Source organism: Lonchura striata, chromosome 1 (genome assembly GCF_046129695.1).
Source record: "Lonchura striata isolate bLonStr1 chromosome 1, bLonStr1.mat, whole genome shotgun sequence".
Taxonomy (NCBI): domain Eukaryota; kingdom Metazoa; phylum Chordata; class Aves; order Passeriformes; family Estrildidae; genus Lonchura; species Lonchura striata.
The window spans coordinates 25,930,398-25,949,082 of NC_134603.1; the positions used below are offsets into that span (position 1 = coordinate 25,930,398).

An 18,685-nucleotide genomic window follows, 5' to 3' on the forward strand; every position below is an offset into this window, starting at 1 on the left:
TAAACATTTTTCACTAATACAAATATTTTGAGCTGAAGAGATTAATAAATTAATCTCTAATAATTAATTAAATCAATTTCTTGTGTCTTTTCTCTTACATGCTGCTTTGTTCAGTAGCTAAAAAACCACAGACCAGACTGGTGCATCTCTTGTACAACTCACAGCCAAACAGCAGCTTCAGAAGGAGAGAGGGCTGCACATAACAGGTGGGGAAACAGGAGAATGGAAAGATGGAAGGAATCAAGTATAAGGTCTCATGATTACTTAATCACTATGTCCACATCTTGTTCCATAATGCATACAAGATTTCAGCCACCCAATCTACTGAAATCCCTCTCACAACATGTCAGCCTTTAACTAAGCATCCCCCTCTCATCCTGATGGGTTATCCATTCCCATTGGCATTTTTCTGTCTTCTGCATTATCCTATTATTTCTTTATGTTCATGCTATTTGTGAGTCTTAACATACTATTGCCCTACTGTTAGTCATGCTGATCTCTTAACACATGGAGATTTCTGGGTTTCCCAGCTGTTTGCATCTCCCATCCTCACTCTACTACCTACTGCATTTTTCAGTGTCCTGTCAGCCAGGCATCTTGACTAACAAACCATTGGAACTCAGTGTAGTATCCGAAGGATACTGCTGGAAGGAGAAAGGCAGTTTCAGTACTTCAGGGTATCTAGGCAGCCCTAATGACTAAAATTAATCATCCCAAAAGGGACTTAGCATTATCAGCACAGCACCATGTTTCCCCACTGCAAGAGTAAGATTTTTGTAGGCTGCTCTGTTCCCTTCCTCCAACTCACTGCTTATAAGAGAGCAAGCCTCCAAAACCGGTCTACCAAAAAAAAAGCTCTTCCTCAGTCAGAGCAGACTGTACTAGTGTCCCTCATGCCTCTGCACAGTTTCTACGCTGTCTCAATAGGGATATCTCAAGATCCCATTATATCTCAGAAGGAATATCAGGTAAAGGGTTGCAGCTCTTCAGAGATCATCTCTGTGCAAAGCTGTCTGCACGTCTGGATTGGAGATGGAGCAGTGAAAAACGGGTTCCTTGCAGCCCACATGGTGCCCCAATTGGTTGTTTTTTATTTTGCTTTGTTTTGTTTTTCTTGTACCCGGACATCCTGAGATGCTGCAAGCCATACTCTAAAATTCAAGACCCTCTTCCACATGGAAACCCCACGTCTAAACTGGGAGTCTGTGCCCACCCTCTGTCCCCACGTCTCATGGGCATGCTCTCCACAGCAAGGGACGCGCAGGAGCTCCTGAGTGGGTCGCTCAGCGCCGCTCTCCCTGCTCTCCCCTCCCACGTCGGGGGGTGCCGGTTCCCAGGGCCCCGCCGCCGGGCTGGCCGCGGTGCCGCCGTCGGGAGACCCCGGCGCCCCCGCGCAGGGCGGGGAGGGCGCGCCGGGGCCCGGGAGAGGGAGGGCAGCGCCGGGGCCCGGGAGAGGGAGGGCAGCGCCGGGGGGAGTGGCCCGGCCGGGGCGGCCTCATAAAAAGGCCTCGGCGGGGCGGCGGCGGGAGGAGCCGTCGGAGCCGCCGCTGCCGTTCCGCGCCGGCCGCGGCCAGAGCGAGTCAGGACCGCGGACAGCGCCCGCCCCGCGCCGCCCCGCGCCCACCATGACGGCGGAGACCCACCTGCAGGGCGTGGAGATCTCGGCCGCCCAGTTCTTCGAGATCTGGCACCACTACGACTCCGACGGTGACTCCTTTCCCCCGGGACGGCGGGGGCGCGGGGGGCGAGGGGGGCGAGCCCGCGGGAGGCTGGGGGACAGCGCCGCTGCCCGCCCGGCGCCGGCCGGTCCCGCCCGCCGCCCCGGAGCCGCCGGGGCCGGGCCGGCAGCGGTGCGCGGGGAGCCGCTCGCCGGGAGCCAGCAGCCGGGTCCCAGATGCCCCTGCCGGCGCTGGAGAACGGAGAGAGTTGGAGGGAGCGGTGACGGCAGCCGTAACTCTTTCTGTTGTTCATTCAGGCAATGGGTTCATGGACGGGAAGGAGCTACAAAACTTCATCCAGGAGCTGCAGCAGGCACGGAAGAAGGCAGGCTTGGTAGGTTAATGTTTCGCCCCACTTTTTCATCTTCTAAGAGAAAGAAGAGTTTTCTTGAGCAAGCTCCTGTGCCGTGCTTCCTTCTGTTCTCTCTTGTCATCCCACGGTTCATGCGCCTGCCGCACCGGGCAAAGCTTGGTTAGAAAGGAGCAAGTTGCAAACCTGATAAATCATCTACTTTGGAAAGGTGAAACCAGGGTCCACCTCACTGATGAGCGGCTCCCGCTCGTAACTTGCAAGGCTGCAAGTTGACACTTCTGACAGTGCTCGAAAAGTCAAGAAATGTACGGATGCTGTCATTTTCTCTTGGATGGGACCTTATCCCATTGCAATTAATCTTATCTGATCCAGATATGTATTCATTAAAACTGGCGGGGAGGGGGTGGAAAAAAAACCAAACCTAACTCTTCAGTGTAGTTGGACTCTTAATTTCACACCTAAAGGGCAGCACGGGCTGAAATGCGTTTCTGCCCCTTGGTGGTCACTAAATAGATCTGCAGATTACTCCTAAACACTTAATGCTCTTCTCCGGGAATATGAGTACCAAATCCTGGCTGTTTAAATGGCTCAGAGAGACAGCGAAGTTTTTGACAGTGTTGTCAAAACATGTCTGTGTATGAATTATCGAAAAATTAATTATTAACTTCCTCCAACTTATACCCATGCAGGGGGAGAAAAGATAAGGGAGAAATAAAGAAAGAAATTAAAGATTCCATGTAAAAATACAGCCACTTTTAGCATCAAAGCCCAATATATAACTTAATTGAATCAGTCTAAATGAATCTATGCTAAAAGAATTCTGAAGAAACGCAAAAAATATAATTTAAGTGGATCATGCGTGCACAGAGAAAATTGATTAACACTTCCTAATAATAATGCCTCCAAATTGAGAAATAGCTTTTCAATAATTAACTGTGTTTTATATATATTTTAGACCTAGATGCAGAAAAAATAATTAATATGAACCTTAATTGTGTTTTGTGGAAAATTGTATAGTATAAATTTAAGAGTACAAACTTTACACATATGAAAATCTCTCTCAGCAATGCTTCTAATGTTACTGCAGTCTAGGTAGCAGTTAATTCTTATAAGAAACGTTGGTGTAGGCTCTAATTTTCCCGAGTGCAAATTCAAACTAAAATTTAAAATAAAATAAAGCAAAACTGAAGTTTAAAAAAGCCCAAAAGAAAACAGAATATTAGACAATCAATGTGGCTATTTTAGAAGGAAAAAATCAAATTTTTTTTCACAGAAAAGTTAAAGAAGTTCAATACTTTTCAGGTACTGCAACAGAACAAATTTCTCTTCTATGTCAAAGGGCAGGAAACTTAAGTTTTCTTGGTAGAAAGATATTAAAGCCTTTTTATATTTAGTATTAATTGTATTGTTAGTAGAAATGGTAATATATTTCTGAGTAGTTAAAAATTGATTAGATGCTCAAGGTAAAAAAATATTTATAATTTTAAGGTCAGGATCTTTTCTCTGTCAAAGCAAGTGTACATCTCTTAAAAATATAACATACTCAAAGCTACACAGAAACCCTTGCTGGATTATTCTTATCTGCTACGAATGTAACAATGTATGTGGGTTTTTTCAAATAACTTCTGCCAATATCTGACACTGTATTCTAAAAATGCTCAGATATTTTTTCTGTCCCATATCTCTGATTCAAACCTGGCTTTGGGGTGTTCTGCTGAAAAGAGCAATCTACAGTAGCAAAATGAAATTCAGCACCTTGTCTGTGGGCTCTGGAGTACAGCTATATCTCATCTTAGGTTTCAAATCTAACCTGATTCTTGCATTTGAAGGCTCATTTGCTAAACAAGCATCTCATTAGTTCATTTCTTGTCTCATGGGATACTAATTCAGTATATTTGAATATCTATTCTTTTTCCAGAAGGGACACATTGAGAAACTAGTGTAGGTTATATGTCATTTCCCTATCTGTCCTTCTTTTAACACCTCAAAGCTTCTTTATCATCATTAACTTCTGCATTTCAGGTCGTGCTTCTGCTCACTATTTTTGAAATATTCAATTATGCATTCTTCATAGCTAGATTTTACATCAGTCATGACATATGCATTAAAGAATCACATTGATGCTGTCATTGAATAGGACAGTTTAATATTTCCCAATATTCTTCCCAACTACAGAAATGTTCTAATTATGTTCTGATGCTAATCCTTGCATTAATCCACTCAGCAAGCCTGTACTTTCACAGCTGCTTTTTCTCAGACAGAGAGGTAGCATGCAGCTTGATTCAGGCTAGCCTCCCTGAAAGGGGGAATGTCTACTCAAAAGGTTTAGTGCTTGGGCTTTGGTAACATTAGGCCCTTTTGCTTCATGCGTTATGGTAGACACTGAATTGATCTGGTATAATTGGTCATGGTTCAGCCATGTTAGAACTCTTTTTTTAAAGATAAAAGCTACAGAAGCGTATAAACATAGCTTCCATTTATTGTGACCCGCATTTCTGCAATGCATTCTCTATTTGGGACTGCCAATTGCCAAAAGAAGCCCTGGGGTATAAGTGACCAGCACAGAGGTTGATAAAGTGTCAATAGGTGGATCTTGTCTGAGCTATTCCACATCCGTTTCTCATCTTCCCTGCCTGCATAGATAATGACAATATTTCTCCACAGAAGCGTGTTATTTATGAGTACAATTATGTGAGGGTTTCTGTAGTGCCAGTTATCCTTACATTTTCAAATCATATCAGAAAAAGCTGATTTTTTTCACTTATCAGAAAAGTATCTTTTCTGAGGTGTCTGACTAAGGCATGAAGGGCTAATTTCTTCATTTCAAAAATTGGGCACTGCATCTGTATCAGGTTTAGGACTAGACTTGGTTAAATTGAGGCAATTTTTTTGACCAAAAATATATATTTGAATAACATAACTTGAATAACTCTTCAAGTAGCTCATGAGCAGGTTAAGTGAACACCAAAAAACTCACCATAATTTCTGCATAATGAACTAGAGGATAAGTTTCCTGGTTTGTTTAACCTGTAATCAACTGTGCCTCCTTCAATGGCTGAACCCTGTCCGGCACTGCGGAGTGCTATTAGAAAGATTAGTAAAATATTTAACCAGGACTAATTAAAATCCAAGTGTCTAATTCTCTATTCCATCTGCTAAGCAAACTTGTCCCCACTTTGGGATCATTAGATGAAAGGTGACTTTGAAGTCCATTGTATTAATAACCACATCTCTAATTAAAGCCATGGCAAATTACTAACTTGCTATGGATGACTTTGACAGAAATAGGATACTAGGCCGTGCCTGTGTCAGCTACAAGGAACTGACATTTTAGTTAGCTTTGGCAGGTGAAATTTGGGACAAGCTACAACGGACTTTGTAGAGCTGAGAATCCCTGTGTCTCCAGTGAAAAAATTACTTAGGTCCTATTTAATCAGATCTATTATAACAACTAAACCTTTTATTTCCAAAGTCTGATATAACTTCATCTATAACTGTAGAATTGTCTTTTGCTTTAATATAACTGTAACCCTATTCTTGCCGAATGGTTTTACTAGCTTCCACCTCTAAGAAATATGATCAAAATTAAAAGTTTAATCAGTATTGAAGGTTGATGACATATCATATCAAAGAAAGGCAGGTCAAGTTGAAGTGTGAAATCAAATATTCAGATGTTTGCCCCAAGTCTGGCACTTTTGCCATAGCCAATGAGAATAGTCTTTAGAGAACAGATGTATAGCAGGCACCATAATTTATATGGACAACAATGATGGCTTTATTCTGTCAAATTTAAGGTACTAAATCTCCCTTTTAAGGTACTGTCTCCCTTTCTACATTTAAGCAGTGACATTTTGACTCTGTTTCCATGATAACCAAATACTAAACAGTGAAAAATACGATATTGTGATGAGATCCTTTAAGACTAAAATAGCATCCATTGTTCAGGAAAAATCCACTCAAAGACGTGGAAAGACTATTTTGGTGTTCAGATGTATTATACCAAAATTTTTTCCTTATTTTGAAAGAGTCTGCACTGCCTTCAAGTTACTAATTTAAAAATGAAAACTGAGAAAATGTAGTAATAAATGTCTATGAACTTCACTGTCACCATCTTAAACAAAGGAACTATTAGACACATCTTCCAACACATCTGTCTTTATAATTTTTTCATTCTGTAAACTAAAATAGTGTTCCAAGCATTTAGATGCCAATCATTCACACTGGCTATAATGTAATTCCCTAGGAAGTAAAATGAAAAAAAATTCATTTAAACTTGACAAATGTAGCTGCAATGTGTGAGTACTTCATTAAATGTGGTATATTATTTGGCAAATAATAGATTGTTCAAGTGTTTTTACATATGTTTCTTGTATTTTAAAGTAATGATTATATAATTGTAACTTTGTAGGATTTAACACCTGAAATGAAAGCTTTTGTGGACCAATATGGGAAATCTACTGATGGAAAAATAGGTATAGTTGAGGTAAGACTGTTACTTTGTAACTTCATTTGAAGAAAATACATTTAACACAGAACAATGTGAGCATAATATGCCAATACTTTGTATTTTTAGATACACAGAATATTTCTTCCATGCTTTTAAGGTCTTTTTTTTTTATTTTTTACTAATGCAACTTTTTCATTAACAAGTAATGTATTCCTTACCACATTCCAGACAATTCACAAGTCATTTAACTTTTCTCTCTTTATTCAATACAAATAAGTATCAACAGAAATTTAAGTTTTCTACAAATCAGAATAAAATTGTATTTCAGAAATTTAAATTAAAAAGGTAATTTGATGAGAAGTAATGTGATGTAGTGCTACCTGTGATTTTGAACTCATGCTCTGTCACCATTCTAATTAAATGTGATAACATCTGAGTGAAGTTAATTGAGCAGCCACTACATGTAGTCTATTCTAAAAAACCCCAAATATGCAACCCAAGTAAGTCAGCATGTTAATAATGGTTAAGAATTAATTTCTTAGGATTTCCTTGCTTGAGTTTTAACAGAACTGCAGGCAGAAAATTCTCACATTCCTTATTCCCATTTTCTGAAGAGGCTGAAGATAACCAGCTTCTCCTCCTCCAGCTGCTCAACAATTGTATAACTTAGACAACTTAATAGGAAGGGGGGAATCATTGTGTTTTCTCTGCATTTCACTCTTCAGCACTGCAATTCAAAAAGGAAAGTTTGTGGGGTTATAGGGTTACAGTTTGAGAAGCCACTTCTCTGAGCTTAAATCAACGACTCATTTATGTCACTCTGAGTGCAGTGAGACTGCCGTTTTATTATCAAATTATATCATAGGGTTTTTTCCTAATAATAAGAAATCTGACCTAGAGCTCATTAAGAAACAGCTGGAAACAAGCCAGGCCTGCAAAATTTCTGCAGTGACCAGCTTTGGGTCAGTATTTAATTTTAAAACTGAGAACTGAATAGAATCTGTAGAAGTCAATAGAAAGTATCACTGCTGATACAATAGATCATTTCAAGATACCTTTTCTCCTCTGTCGTATGTCTGAATTTTATATACTGCTTTAAAGGCATATGTAATTATGACTAAACTACCACAGAAATATGAACAATTTGTTTCACTTGCAGCCACAATTGATTTTTAAAGGTGCATCTTTTAACAATACTTAACATTGATCAAATAGCTTTGCATCTAGAAAGAAGTAGTGTTTATTTGGTACATTTGTTTTGGGCCAACAAATGCTAATTTATTTCTTATTGAAGAATTTTATTTAAATTAGTCTTTTTGAATATCTGTGGAGCCAGCACTGATGCAAGAGGAATGTGTGAACAGTGCCTGAAAAAGAATGTGCTTTTTCACTTAGGAAAGATAACTAGAAGTTTTACCTTTCAAATTCTATTTCTGATTCTGCTATTAAGTTAATGAGGGAAGATGAGCAAATCCAATAGGGTCTGATATGGCTCACCACCCCCAGTGAAGGGCCAAGCATGCTCAGCATTCACGGAAGCAACTGAATAGTGATAGTATGGAGTTCAGTGACTGAAGGGACTTTCTCCCTTAATATAGCAGTTTCCAAACCCAATAGCTGTATTTTGTTTCCCTTAAATCAGCATGAAGCTCGATTTGGAAACTGCTGATGGGACTCATGAAATGTGTGATATGTGCAGAGCAGTACGATATTAAAGTTGGTACTTGGACTTTACTCTCCTACCTTATATTAAAAAAAATATCCAGTAATTCCAGATTGTTCCCATTTACATGGTACATCAAATAGTTTTTCTGAAAATTGTGTGAACACTGTTTAAGAAAACTTACATAAAGCCATTCAGACTCCCAGCCCTCAAAATGGACACCCAGCATTTGACAAAGAATGTGCCAGCCAGTAATGAGTTTTCAGGAAAGGTCTGTTGACTGAGATAAAGAGGAGGCCTGGGTGGCTTCACAGAGGAAGAAGTGGATTTTCAGCTCAGGTTAAGCGTTGATTCTGTTTTGCAAGCACACTGCAGTGAGTTTGCTGGCTATTATCCAGTGTCCTCCAGCTAAAGGCAGAGCCTGACCTGCCCACTTTCTTTCCATTGTGTAAGAGACCTTTAATTCACCTTTTGTACTCATTGAGACCAATGCTTTTACTAAAATGCTGTTTTGAAACTCAAGGTTTCAAAACTCAGAACTGCAGCAATTTCACATTCAAATTATTTGAAGATTACTGCTGCCAACAATTCGACTACTTATTAGCCTAAAATATTCTTTGTACTCCCATGCTCTATAATGGGATTTTAAAAAGCAAATTCATTCTGTATCAGGCAAAAGGAATTTTAAACAACCTTAAATATCAACGGAATTTACTTAGAGAACAATGTCTAGAAAATAGTTCTGATATTGTTTTAGGTACTGAGAGTATTTTTTCTGCTAGGTTGCCTACAAAGACACACCTCAGCCTGCAGCTGACCAGAAAGGAGTCAAACCAGTCAGGCTTTGTAGCTGTCCTCTATTATTTGCGATCCAGAGACAACCAATCTTCTCCAAAAAAGCACCAAAGCTCAAGGCTCACTAAATTTCTATTGCTGCCATACACAGACTTGCAATGGTCTGCACTCTTACTCAAAGATTCTCACAAAGTCCCCCTATGCTTATCCCCACAAAGAAGTCATCACTTAAAATAGCACCAGGTTTCCATCTTTCTTCTTGATAGTGGTATAAAACTGGGACTGGGAAGCTGAACCAGTTTCCAGACCATCTACTCATCCCTTTAATACTGCAGAGTTTTTCCACAAAAAGCAATTTTTGTGGAAATTAATGCTTTCCCCTGAGACTTACAAAGGGTGAGAGGTATAGCTTAAAATAAGGTAATTTTCTTTCAGAGGTAATATATTCTGTGCCTCAATTACAGTTTGGTACTGCTAATAGGCTGTTAATAATCCTTTGGACAGTTGCTATTTTATGGTGCCCTTGTAAAATTCACAGGAGTTACCTATGTCATTGAATGACTTCTTATTTATATTTTTGACACAAGCAAATCTTTACTATTGTTATAATCAATCACTTCGCCCAAACTATCTTTTTTATTCTGAATATTTCTTACATTCAGCATTTGCTGAAGTTGTTAAACAGGAGCATACTCTAAAAATCAAAGCTTTTCTGACATGAAAGAAATAAAGACATTTTTTTCATAAATCAGGACTAAGTTACACACATTTAGCTATTGTGTACACATAAATATATACTTACCCGTAAGAGTATATGCTATTTATAATGGAGTCAGTTTTGAAAGCTGCTGACAAAAAAGCATTTCTTGGGTTGATTTTGATTTCATGTTCAGCCACTTAGCAAAAGCACTGAGAAGGCTCTGATGGTCCTGACAGCCTGTCATCAGCTGCACCATTTCTGTAAGGAGAGTGCTCTGGTGTGTCTTTTCAGCTGTACTAACACTAAAAGAATTTAACTGATTCCTTGCATATATTATATTAGAGAAACAAGAGATGTCTCCATAACTTTGTTGTGTCTGTGAGGTGAGAGCTGAAGTCACTTATGGCTCTGCTGGTTTCCAATAAAAAAGCTTCAGCAATTAGGCAATAGCACTGAAATAGGCAGAACAAAAGATTTGAGGGTGTGAAACGAAGGCAGAAAAACAAAAATTTGAATAAAAATTTTAAGATGAGACTCCAGAAAGTCTGCAGATGTCATTTTACATAAAAGAATGCAACTAAGAAATCTGTCTTGCTCCATTTTCTCTATAGTAAGCACAGCTGGTCTATTCTTCAAGTAAAAAGTTTTTTTTAATCAAAACGTATTTCGAACATTTTGAGGACAGGAAAAAACAGAGCTTTTGTTAAAAACAAATCATGATTTTACATTAAATTATACAGCGTACTTTCCATCTTCTACATTTGTCATTTGCCAAAATTGAGTTATAGTAAATGAACATTTTTAATAATCAGTACAATAATGTCTGATTTTTAAAAAGCCTTTTGTAGAGAAGAGGCATTGGAAGAACCATCCCTGGGTTTTGCAGGGCTAAAAGCCCTCTTGATTTCTTTCTGGTATTTATAGCTCTTTTTGAACACATCTCTGTGACTGACAAATGAGAACTGCCAACCCTTGCTCTCCCTATTTTCTGGGTTTTTTTCTCCTGGCTTTTCCTTATATTTAACCATTTACATTACACACATGTTCTTCATGTCGGTGTTCCTTTCTTTCTTGGTATACCTTTCTTGGTATCTGAGTAGTCTATATTTCTGTTTTCTAATTCATGGTCCTTCACACTTATCCTCTATGAATCCTTGTGCTATGCTTTCCCTTCATGCTGACTCCATGGATTTTAATATAGACTCTAATTCTGCATGGGTGAATTTTTTCCCCTTTCCCCAGCTACCCTTTTAGATTAAGTGTAGCTTTACTACCTCACGCCCTTCTCTCAGACCTCAAGTTCTGTTTGACCTTGATAACTATGACAAAGCTGCAGGCCAGAAGCCTTTCAGAAGCATCTTCCAAACACTTTAGCTAGCAGGAGGAAGCTTCCAAGCAGGCCACAGCAGCAGCAGTATGAGTACAAAAATTCCATCACTTTTAAAAATCTTCATGCTCTGTTACAGGCTCAGTTGGTCTGATGAAGAGCCAAAATTTAATCTTTCTTAAACTCTGTTGCAGCTTGCTCAGGTATTGCCAACGGAAGAGAATTTCCTGTTGTTCTTCAGATGCCAGCAGCTAAAGTCAAGTGAAGATTTCATGCAGGTACAATATGAAAAGTTATCTGTTATAAAGCCATCGAAGACCTACTTGCCATAAACATATGATTAAAGCATTCACATTCTGATTGCAGACATGGAGGAAATATGACAGCGACCACAGTGGCTTCATTGATTCTGAGGAACTTAAGGTAAACCAGTATCTATGAGCATGCACAATGTGAGAACAGGTGTTGGGTTACAGCCTTGTGCTGCTATCTTTTTCTTCAGATACATCCCACTCGTGCATGTTTTTGCATTTCAAACATGATAAAAAATGCAATACAATTAGCTGATGTTTTTATACCAGTGAATTATTTAAAGTGAAACTCTAATCTGATAAATGTTTTTTAAGCCATGTTTTAATTCAGATAAGTGTTGGCATCAAATGACTTAGGGTACCAGGTAGCTTAGAAGTAATAAAGATTAAGAAAGCAAGATGAGTCTCTAACAGCTATGTTGGTTATTTTTTTGGTCTCTTAGAGAAAAGAGCTGCTTTGTTTTTACTATTAATCACTATGCTGCTGGACAGTTGGTGTTGTCCCAGGTACCATGTAACCCTACAATTTCCTAACTCTAATACTGTTAGACTGACAAAATGGAATTGTGCTGCCTCTGCTTGGTTAACCTAGTACAATTTTGGTACCAGCTTTAATATACACAAATAAGAGCAGAATCAAGGTTACCCCATTAGGCATCTCAGCCTTGCACAGTTAAGAAATTTTGAAACAAGAGTGATTTTATTTCCCTAGTCATCAATCAACATCAATTTGTTGATGCTGAATTAGTGTCATGGAATCACAGGGAGGTTCTTAGGAACCTCTGGAGTTCATCTGGTCCAAATCCTCTGCTCAAGCAATACCACCCAGAGCCAGTTGCCCAGGACCTTATTCAGATGGCTTTTGCACGTCGCCAAGAATGGAGACTCTACAGCTTCCATGGGCAACCTGTCCCAGTGCTGTGTCATCCTTGCAGTGAAAATGTGTTTCATGATGCTCAGAGGGAACATTTAGTGTTTCACTTTGTCACCATTGTCTCTGGTGCTGTCAGTAGCCTAGCTCCATCCTCTTATCACCCTCCCTTGAAGTATTTATATACTTTGGTGATGTTCTCCTGAAGCTCCTCTTCTCCAGGCTTAAGTGTCCCAATTCTCTCTACCTTTCTTCATAGCAGAGATGCTCATATACAACATATTTCTGAGTAGAAAGGTGCCATTTTCCACAATTCAACTGCATTTGATTCATTATTGTAGCTTTACATTCAAAGGAATCAAAGCAATTCATAGCAAGAGAACTATCTGTGTTTGTCCATCTTATTTGGACTATTTTGTCCATATGTGGTATAAAGAAGAGTGATGTAAGTTTTTAATAAAGCACCAGGAGATCAAACCAATCAAAATCGTTCCTGTTCTTCTGCTCAGAAAAGAAATCCATGATAGAAAAATTCACATATTTTTTTCTTTTCCCTTTCTCTTTTGAGTTTGATGTCTGTGTGACATTTGCTGAGGATCAAAGCTTAGGGTAACCCTCAGGCACACAAGCCCATTCTTCTGCTGACTGGTTGCACCAGTCCAGTGTTTTTAAAGTTGCAGAATCAGGAAAAGGTAGCACTTGAGAACTCTCCAGCTGTTAACTGATGCCTGCTGACTGCTATATTTTAAAATAGATTTTAAAAGGCAGGGTTGTTTGAGGGCCAACTGAAGAATGAAGAGATTTTAACTGAATCTCTAATTGTTCATCTCTCTTGTGCTGTGAGGTTTCATTTGCCTCAGAGAAAGAGGTCATTTTAACACTGAAAATAAGACATAAATGCCCAGTTTTATTTTTAGATCAGTATTTCTTGGCAAGCCCAAATATTTTTAAGTATTTGCTATGGAACGAGTACACCCACTTACAACTTTGTAAGTGAAATTTAAGCTGGAAATAAAGAAAACTTTCTAACAATAGTAATGGCAGTAGAATATGTCCCCTCTAAGGGGGAGGCAGACTCTTCATCACTGCCTGTATTTAGGAACTGTTTGGCAATAGCTCAGATCAGAGACTAATTTAGGAACTTTAGATAGATAGAATCCTTTCTTGAGGCATGGACTGAATAGCCTTTTAATTTCTCTTCCAGTTCTATTTTCCATTGAAGCACGCAAGATTAAACATATTTCTGAAGCATCCATTCACAACATTTCAGTCATGTTCTTCATTATACAAACTACCAGGAAGGGCCTCCAGCCAGGAGGGGGCCAGGCTGCTAATCATGTTAGGGAGTGTTAGTCACACCACTATTGACATGGCTGCATTCAGGTCCAGGAATGCAAGCATATTTTCTTATAAGCTCTACCATTTTCTATGATGACAGAAATCAGGTCCTTCATCAGGCCTTGCAATGGCCTTGCTTTACAATTTGGTATCTTCCTTTTTTTTTGCTGTCACAGATCTAGTACAAAATTTAAAACACAGAATGGGTGGAAAAAAATCTTATTTTTTAAAGTAAATGTGGCTTGTATTTCAAGTCTTGGGACGTCAAATTCTCATTCAAAAATGCAATGAAATTGACTGCACACATTTAAAATACAAAGTAGGAAGAACTAATGTTCAGTTCTAGCATCAGGTAATGCCATAGGTAAGGACAAAATGCAATTAATCATTGACCTTTTCTGTAAAATTGTTCAGATGCTGCAAGAAGTGATTAGGCATACAAGTTTTCAAGGAGTCCCAAGGTTGATTAGTTTAGTTTACTGATAGTGCATATTAAGAAGCAGTATACTTGAAAGCCAAATTTTTTTCCAAATTCACAATACAACAAATGGCATACAATGCAGGAAGTTTTATTAGTTACTTTTTCCAAATAAAATGCAATATTCTTGAACTTACCAAAAGAAACATATACTCTTAGTTGTTAATAACATTTTTTCCTACTTGTTTGGAACTTCAGTAGTAAATACTAAAGTGGAAGTAAAATAGTATTTCCCATTACTTTAATCTGAAGTTAGCAAGTCAAATATTTTAAACTGTAGATAAAAATTCACCTATTACTCTATTTATTTTAACAGAGCTTCTTGAAAGATTTATTACAGAAAGCAAATAAGCAGATTGAAGACTCAAAGCTAACGGAATACACAGAAATAATGGTAAGTTTATTTAGAGGCATAATGGGTTAATGGGCAGTTTTCAGTGCTGTTCAAAAAGAAAAGTCCAGCAATTTTTAACCTTCTTGGTATCTATATAATATCATTCCATGCCATTGTATTTTACCTGTTTTGCTCTCTTGTGCTGCTACCTGTAAAACCAAAGTCTGCACATTTCACAGGAGCAAAATTGTTCTTGTCATAATTATATTGTTTAGATCAAATTAATTTGGTGTTACTTCCCATATTTTGCCTTCTTTCAGTGCTGTAGTGTCTCTTGTCTTAAAAGACATCACTGCATGGTGGCTTCCTTAGATTTACAAATATGCCACACTTTCCTTCTCCCCTTGCTTCAAGGAAAAAAATTGATATTTTAGATAAACACTATAGCAAAACTGTTGCTTCCTTGGTCAGCCCATCCTTTGAATCTATCCATCCCACTGTTATGTCACTCCATGGGTCCAGTACTGGCTTCTGCATGGACTTTTCAAGAAAAAAAGACAGAATTCTGGTCTTCAGGAAATGTATAAATCTACATTTTTTTACCAGCTTGTTTTCATCCTTAAATACTTCTAACAATTGAAAATGTGCTAGGTAGATGCACTTGGCCTCAAATTGGCTTAAAACTGGCTGAACAAAACTTGTGTTTTGCCTGGAAAAAGTCTGCTAGTTCATTGTACCAGTATAAACCATTTACATAGAAATGTCACTGTTCATTTGCTGCTGAAGATAACATTTTCATTCAAGGAGATTTTTGACCTCCATCCTAAAGTGTGCTATAAGTTCTGGCCTCTGCAGAGACACACACTGACAAAGAATTTAGTTAAAAGAGAAAAATAAGCCCAGCTCTCCAATCATCTCCACAGAAAACAGAAGCATAATAAAAAACACACAGTCCTGAGCAGCTGCTGGCAGGCAGAGCCAGCCACTAACTCATCAAAATACAAAATAAGTTCACTTCACAGATGCCATTGCTTACCTCCCACAAATGCAAATCTATTTTCCTGGGAAATGCACACAAGGCAGATGCTTTTATACAAAGGAAGGAAGTGTTAAAACGAACCATAGTGTTGTGTAGAAATAAATGTTCACAGAATTGGTTACTTTTTTCTGGTATCCTTTGTCATTTATTTTGTATTAACAAAGTGAAATTAGGTCTTTTCTCATTGCATCACATTAGCTCCCTCTTTAAAAGGATAAATGTTATGTATATACGTCAGTACAGGATGTTTCTTTTCCTCTTATCTATAAATTACTTCTAAAATTACTGGGATTGCAGGTGATGGGATGGAGTGTGGGTGGTGGTGTTTTCAATACTTGCTTTGTAGTCTGCTGCTTTTGTGACTCTTTTATACAGCAAGTGCAATATTATGTTTGAAAGTAGAAAAATGGAACTGTACAGACATAAATACTGGAAGAGAAAGTCCTATGCAGGATCAATATCTTCATCTACTTCTAGCAGCTATTATAAGCTCTTTGTGCTTTTCAGGTGGCAGGAGCTCATCCTTTCAAGGCTTTAAAGGAAAACCCTTTATTACTAGAGTTATTAATAATTATTAGAAATAATAATCACTTATTTTGTGAAATTATATTAACATAGTTATTAGTATAATTTAATTATGCATCTTTGGAGACATTTATTTTCCCATTTTCATACCATCAAGAAAATAGGATCATCTGCAACATCAACATCTGTTCACTTTTTTTTTTTTTTTTTTAATATATCACATTAAAAACATACTGTCTTTACTTAAATAGTTAGACCTGTTCAATTGAATGAAATATCTATTGTTTTTGTGTCTTAGGAAATGAATGCCTTGGATTCTATTGTACTTAACCCAACAGTTTTTCATCTTTATGAATAGAGAATAATGATTCTATTACCCAATCATGACATGAAGTCAAAAGTATTATCACATCAACATCCTCTCATTTATAAATAATTACATGTGCAATTCTCATACAGGACATTCATTCAGCAGTGTAGGCAGGCTAAGACCTAACTTACCACATCTAGTTTCTAATCAAGATTTTGCAGTAGAATTAATTACTATAAATTACTAAGTCAGTATTTAAATGTATTACACAGCAAATGTGACCTGGGGACATCATTTCAGGACAAAGTTAATTGGGTTTAAGTTTTCCAAATAAGTGTTTTCTTAATTAGGTTGATTATTTTTGATTAGCAATGTAAATTTCTATATTCTTTCAGCTCAGGATGTTTGATGCAAACAATGATGGAAAGTTGGAGCTTACTGAACTGGCCAGGTATGTCTTCTGTTTCTTTTCACAAGAAATATCATATACCAAGTGCTGTAATGGGAACAGTTAAATATTTTGACCTTTGCTTTTTTCTCTCCAAAGACTGCTCCCTGTACAGGAAAATTTTCTTATTAAATTTCAGGTATGAATATTTACATTCTTCAAGTAGTCTGTTACCATCACACATAACAGGTGTCATTAATAGATTTGTTTTCCTTTTGGCATTTAGGGTGTCAAAATGTGTGCAAAAGAATTCAATAATGCCTTTGAGATGTATGACCAAGTAAGTTTTTAAAAATGTTTTTATTAATGGTGTAGATTATCAGCACTAATTTTCTGAATTTGTGGATAATTAGCCATGATGTATGGAACTAAAAATAAACGCTTAAACTTGTCTTTAATGGTATTTTTCAGGATGGCAATGGCTATATAGATGAAAATGAACTTGATGCCCTACTGAAGGATCTCTGTGAAAAGAACAAAAAGGTAATCCTAGAGGACTTCTTTCCCCTTAGAGATTAGATTTAATTTGGATTTTAAGGACACTTTAATCCACCCTAATAAGATAAATATAGAGCTTCTAAGTCATAATTCCTGAAGTCAAAGTACAACTAAAAATTGTGTTGGAAATAATAGCAGTGTAAATCCTGAACTAGGGGAGTTGTGATTACACAGTCACACTGTCAAGAGCTTGCTTGCCTCTGAGACACCAGCTAGCAGCAAGCAACATATGGCTATCATATAATGGATAACATACAAATATATAAAAACATTTTAGTGTGTTACTGTCGGATAGGCTGAGAATACCTGGGATTTTCTCTCATTTCGTGCCATTGGAAGTAAACTTGTTCATCCTGATAACTAAACAGGATTATAAAGCATTATCTGTTCTTTAAATAGGAATTAGACATTACCAACCTTGCAACATACAAGAAAAGCATCATGGCCTTGTCTGATGGAGGAAAGCTTTACCGAGCAGAACTGGCTCTTATTCTCTGTGCTGAGGAAAACTAGATCTCTTCTATCATGTCCACTTAACTAGTGATGTACTCTACACAATAACTGTGCACTATAAGGGAGTAGGCTGTATTTTTAAACTGCATATAGAAAATTAGCCAGGATGTGTGGCACATTCCTTTCAGTTTGTTTCTATACTGTTTGTAATGTACAGTTTTTGTAACAATACGATTGATGAAGAGAATGTCAGTGTTGGGCCTGTCTGTATATTCAAAAGGAAACTAACTAAATATGTGAGGGTTGGTTTTGGTTGGGTTTTTGCTTTCATAAACACGGCTGGAGAAAAATTAAACCTGCTGACATTGCTGTGGTCATCATATCCTTTGACACTTGCAACATTTCTTGTTAAACTACATAACAAAAAGATCCACACATATGCACACATCTTTCCCAAAACAAATAAACGTGAGATTTTTAAATATAAAACCTGAATTCCAATAAAATACTATCTAGCTCTGAAATAGGAGACATTGGCATGTCTGATTTCAAAAATTTAATAAGGCATTAAGAAATATTTTCAGTTGTCAAACCACCCACTTACAGGTCTGTACTCTCTGCAGTCTTACAATTGCTCTTCTCATTATGAATTCATAGCATATAGACAAAGCATTTATCTGGAATAGATCTCCATACAGTAGTTGATAAAAATATAGTGTTCTCAATCTAGCTGTTTTATTGAATTTAAACATAGGCACTTCAGAAATAAATGCCTTTAATCTGTCTTGAAATCCTGGCTAAATGACAGGTAGTATAGTTAATACACAGATTAACATGATATTATAAGTGTACCTTTCATGACTATTGCTGTGTCAGAGAATATGACAATCCATTTTCTAAACTATTTTCACATTTTGCAGGTTATAATTATTCTAGTAAATTGCTGTTTTTACATCATATTCTGTGTAATCTATAATTAAATTTAATATCCTAAGATTATCGGTGTCTAGTTTGTGTATCTCCTGGATTCTTGTACCTGTACCATGTAAAGGACAAACTGACTATTTTAAAAAAAAATGTGCCTCCTTGGATCTTACACTGAATTACTAGTCTATCT

At 37.5% G+C, this 18,685-nt stretch overlaps 1 protein-coding gene across 1 annotated transcript; it reads left to right on the forward strand.

The window, feature by feature from the left end:
- Window positions 1-1,527: 1,527 nt before the first annotated feature.
- CALB1 (calbindin 1) lies at window positions 1,528-18,562 on the forward strand. Its single transcript, XM_021543189.3, has 11 exons — window positions 1,528-1,707; window positions 1,976-2,052; window positions 6,440-6,514; window positions 11,158-11,241; window positions 11,330-11,386; window positions 14,278-14,355; window positions 16,565-16,620; window positions 16,717-16,756; window positions 16,844-16,897; window positions 17,029-17,100; window positions 17,515-18,562. Exons 1-11 carry the CDS (start codon window positions 1,626-1,628, stop codon window positions 17,626-17,628), a joined length of 789 nt encoding a protein of 262 aa, XP_021398864.1. The 5' UTR covers window positions 1,528-1,625; the 3' UTR covers window positions 17,629-18,562.
- Window positions 18,563-18,685: the final 123 nt, after the last annotated feature.

Bases quoted from the DNA above. Each gene is read 5' to 3' on its own strand.
- CALB1 (XM_021543189.3), top strand. From the start codon at position 1,626: ATGACGGCGGAGACCCACCTGCAGGGCGTGGAGATCTCGGCCGCCCAG. The intron at 1,708-1,975 runs GTGACTCCTTTC...TTGTTCATTCAG, and splicing joins GCACCACTACGACTCCGACG to GCAATGGGTTCATGGACGGG. The intron at 2,053-6,439 runs GTAGGTTAATGT...GTAACTTTGTAG, and splicing joins CACGGAAGAAGGCAGGCTTG to GATTTAACACCTGAAATGAA.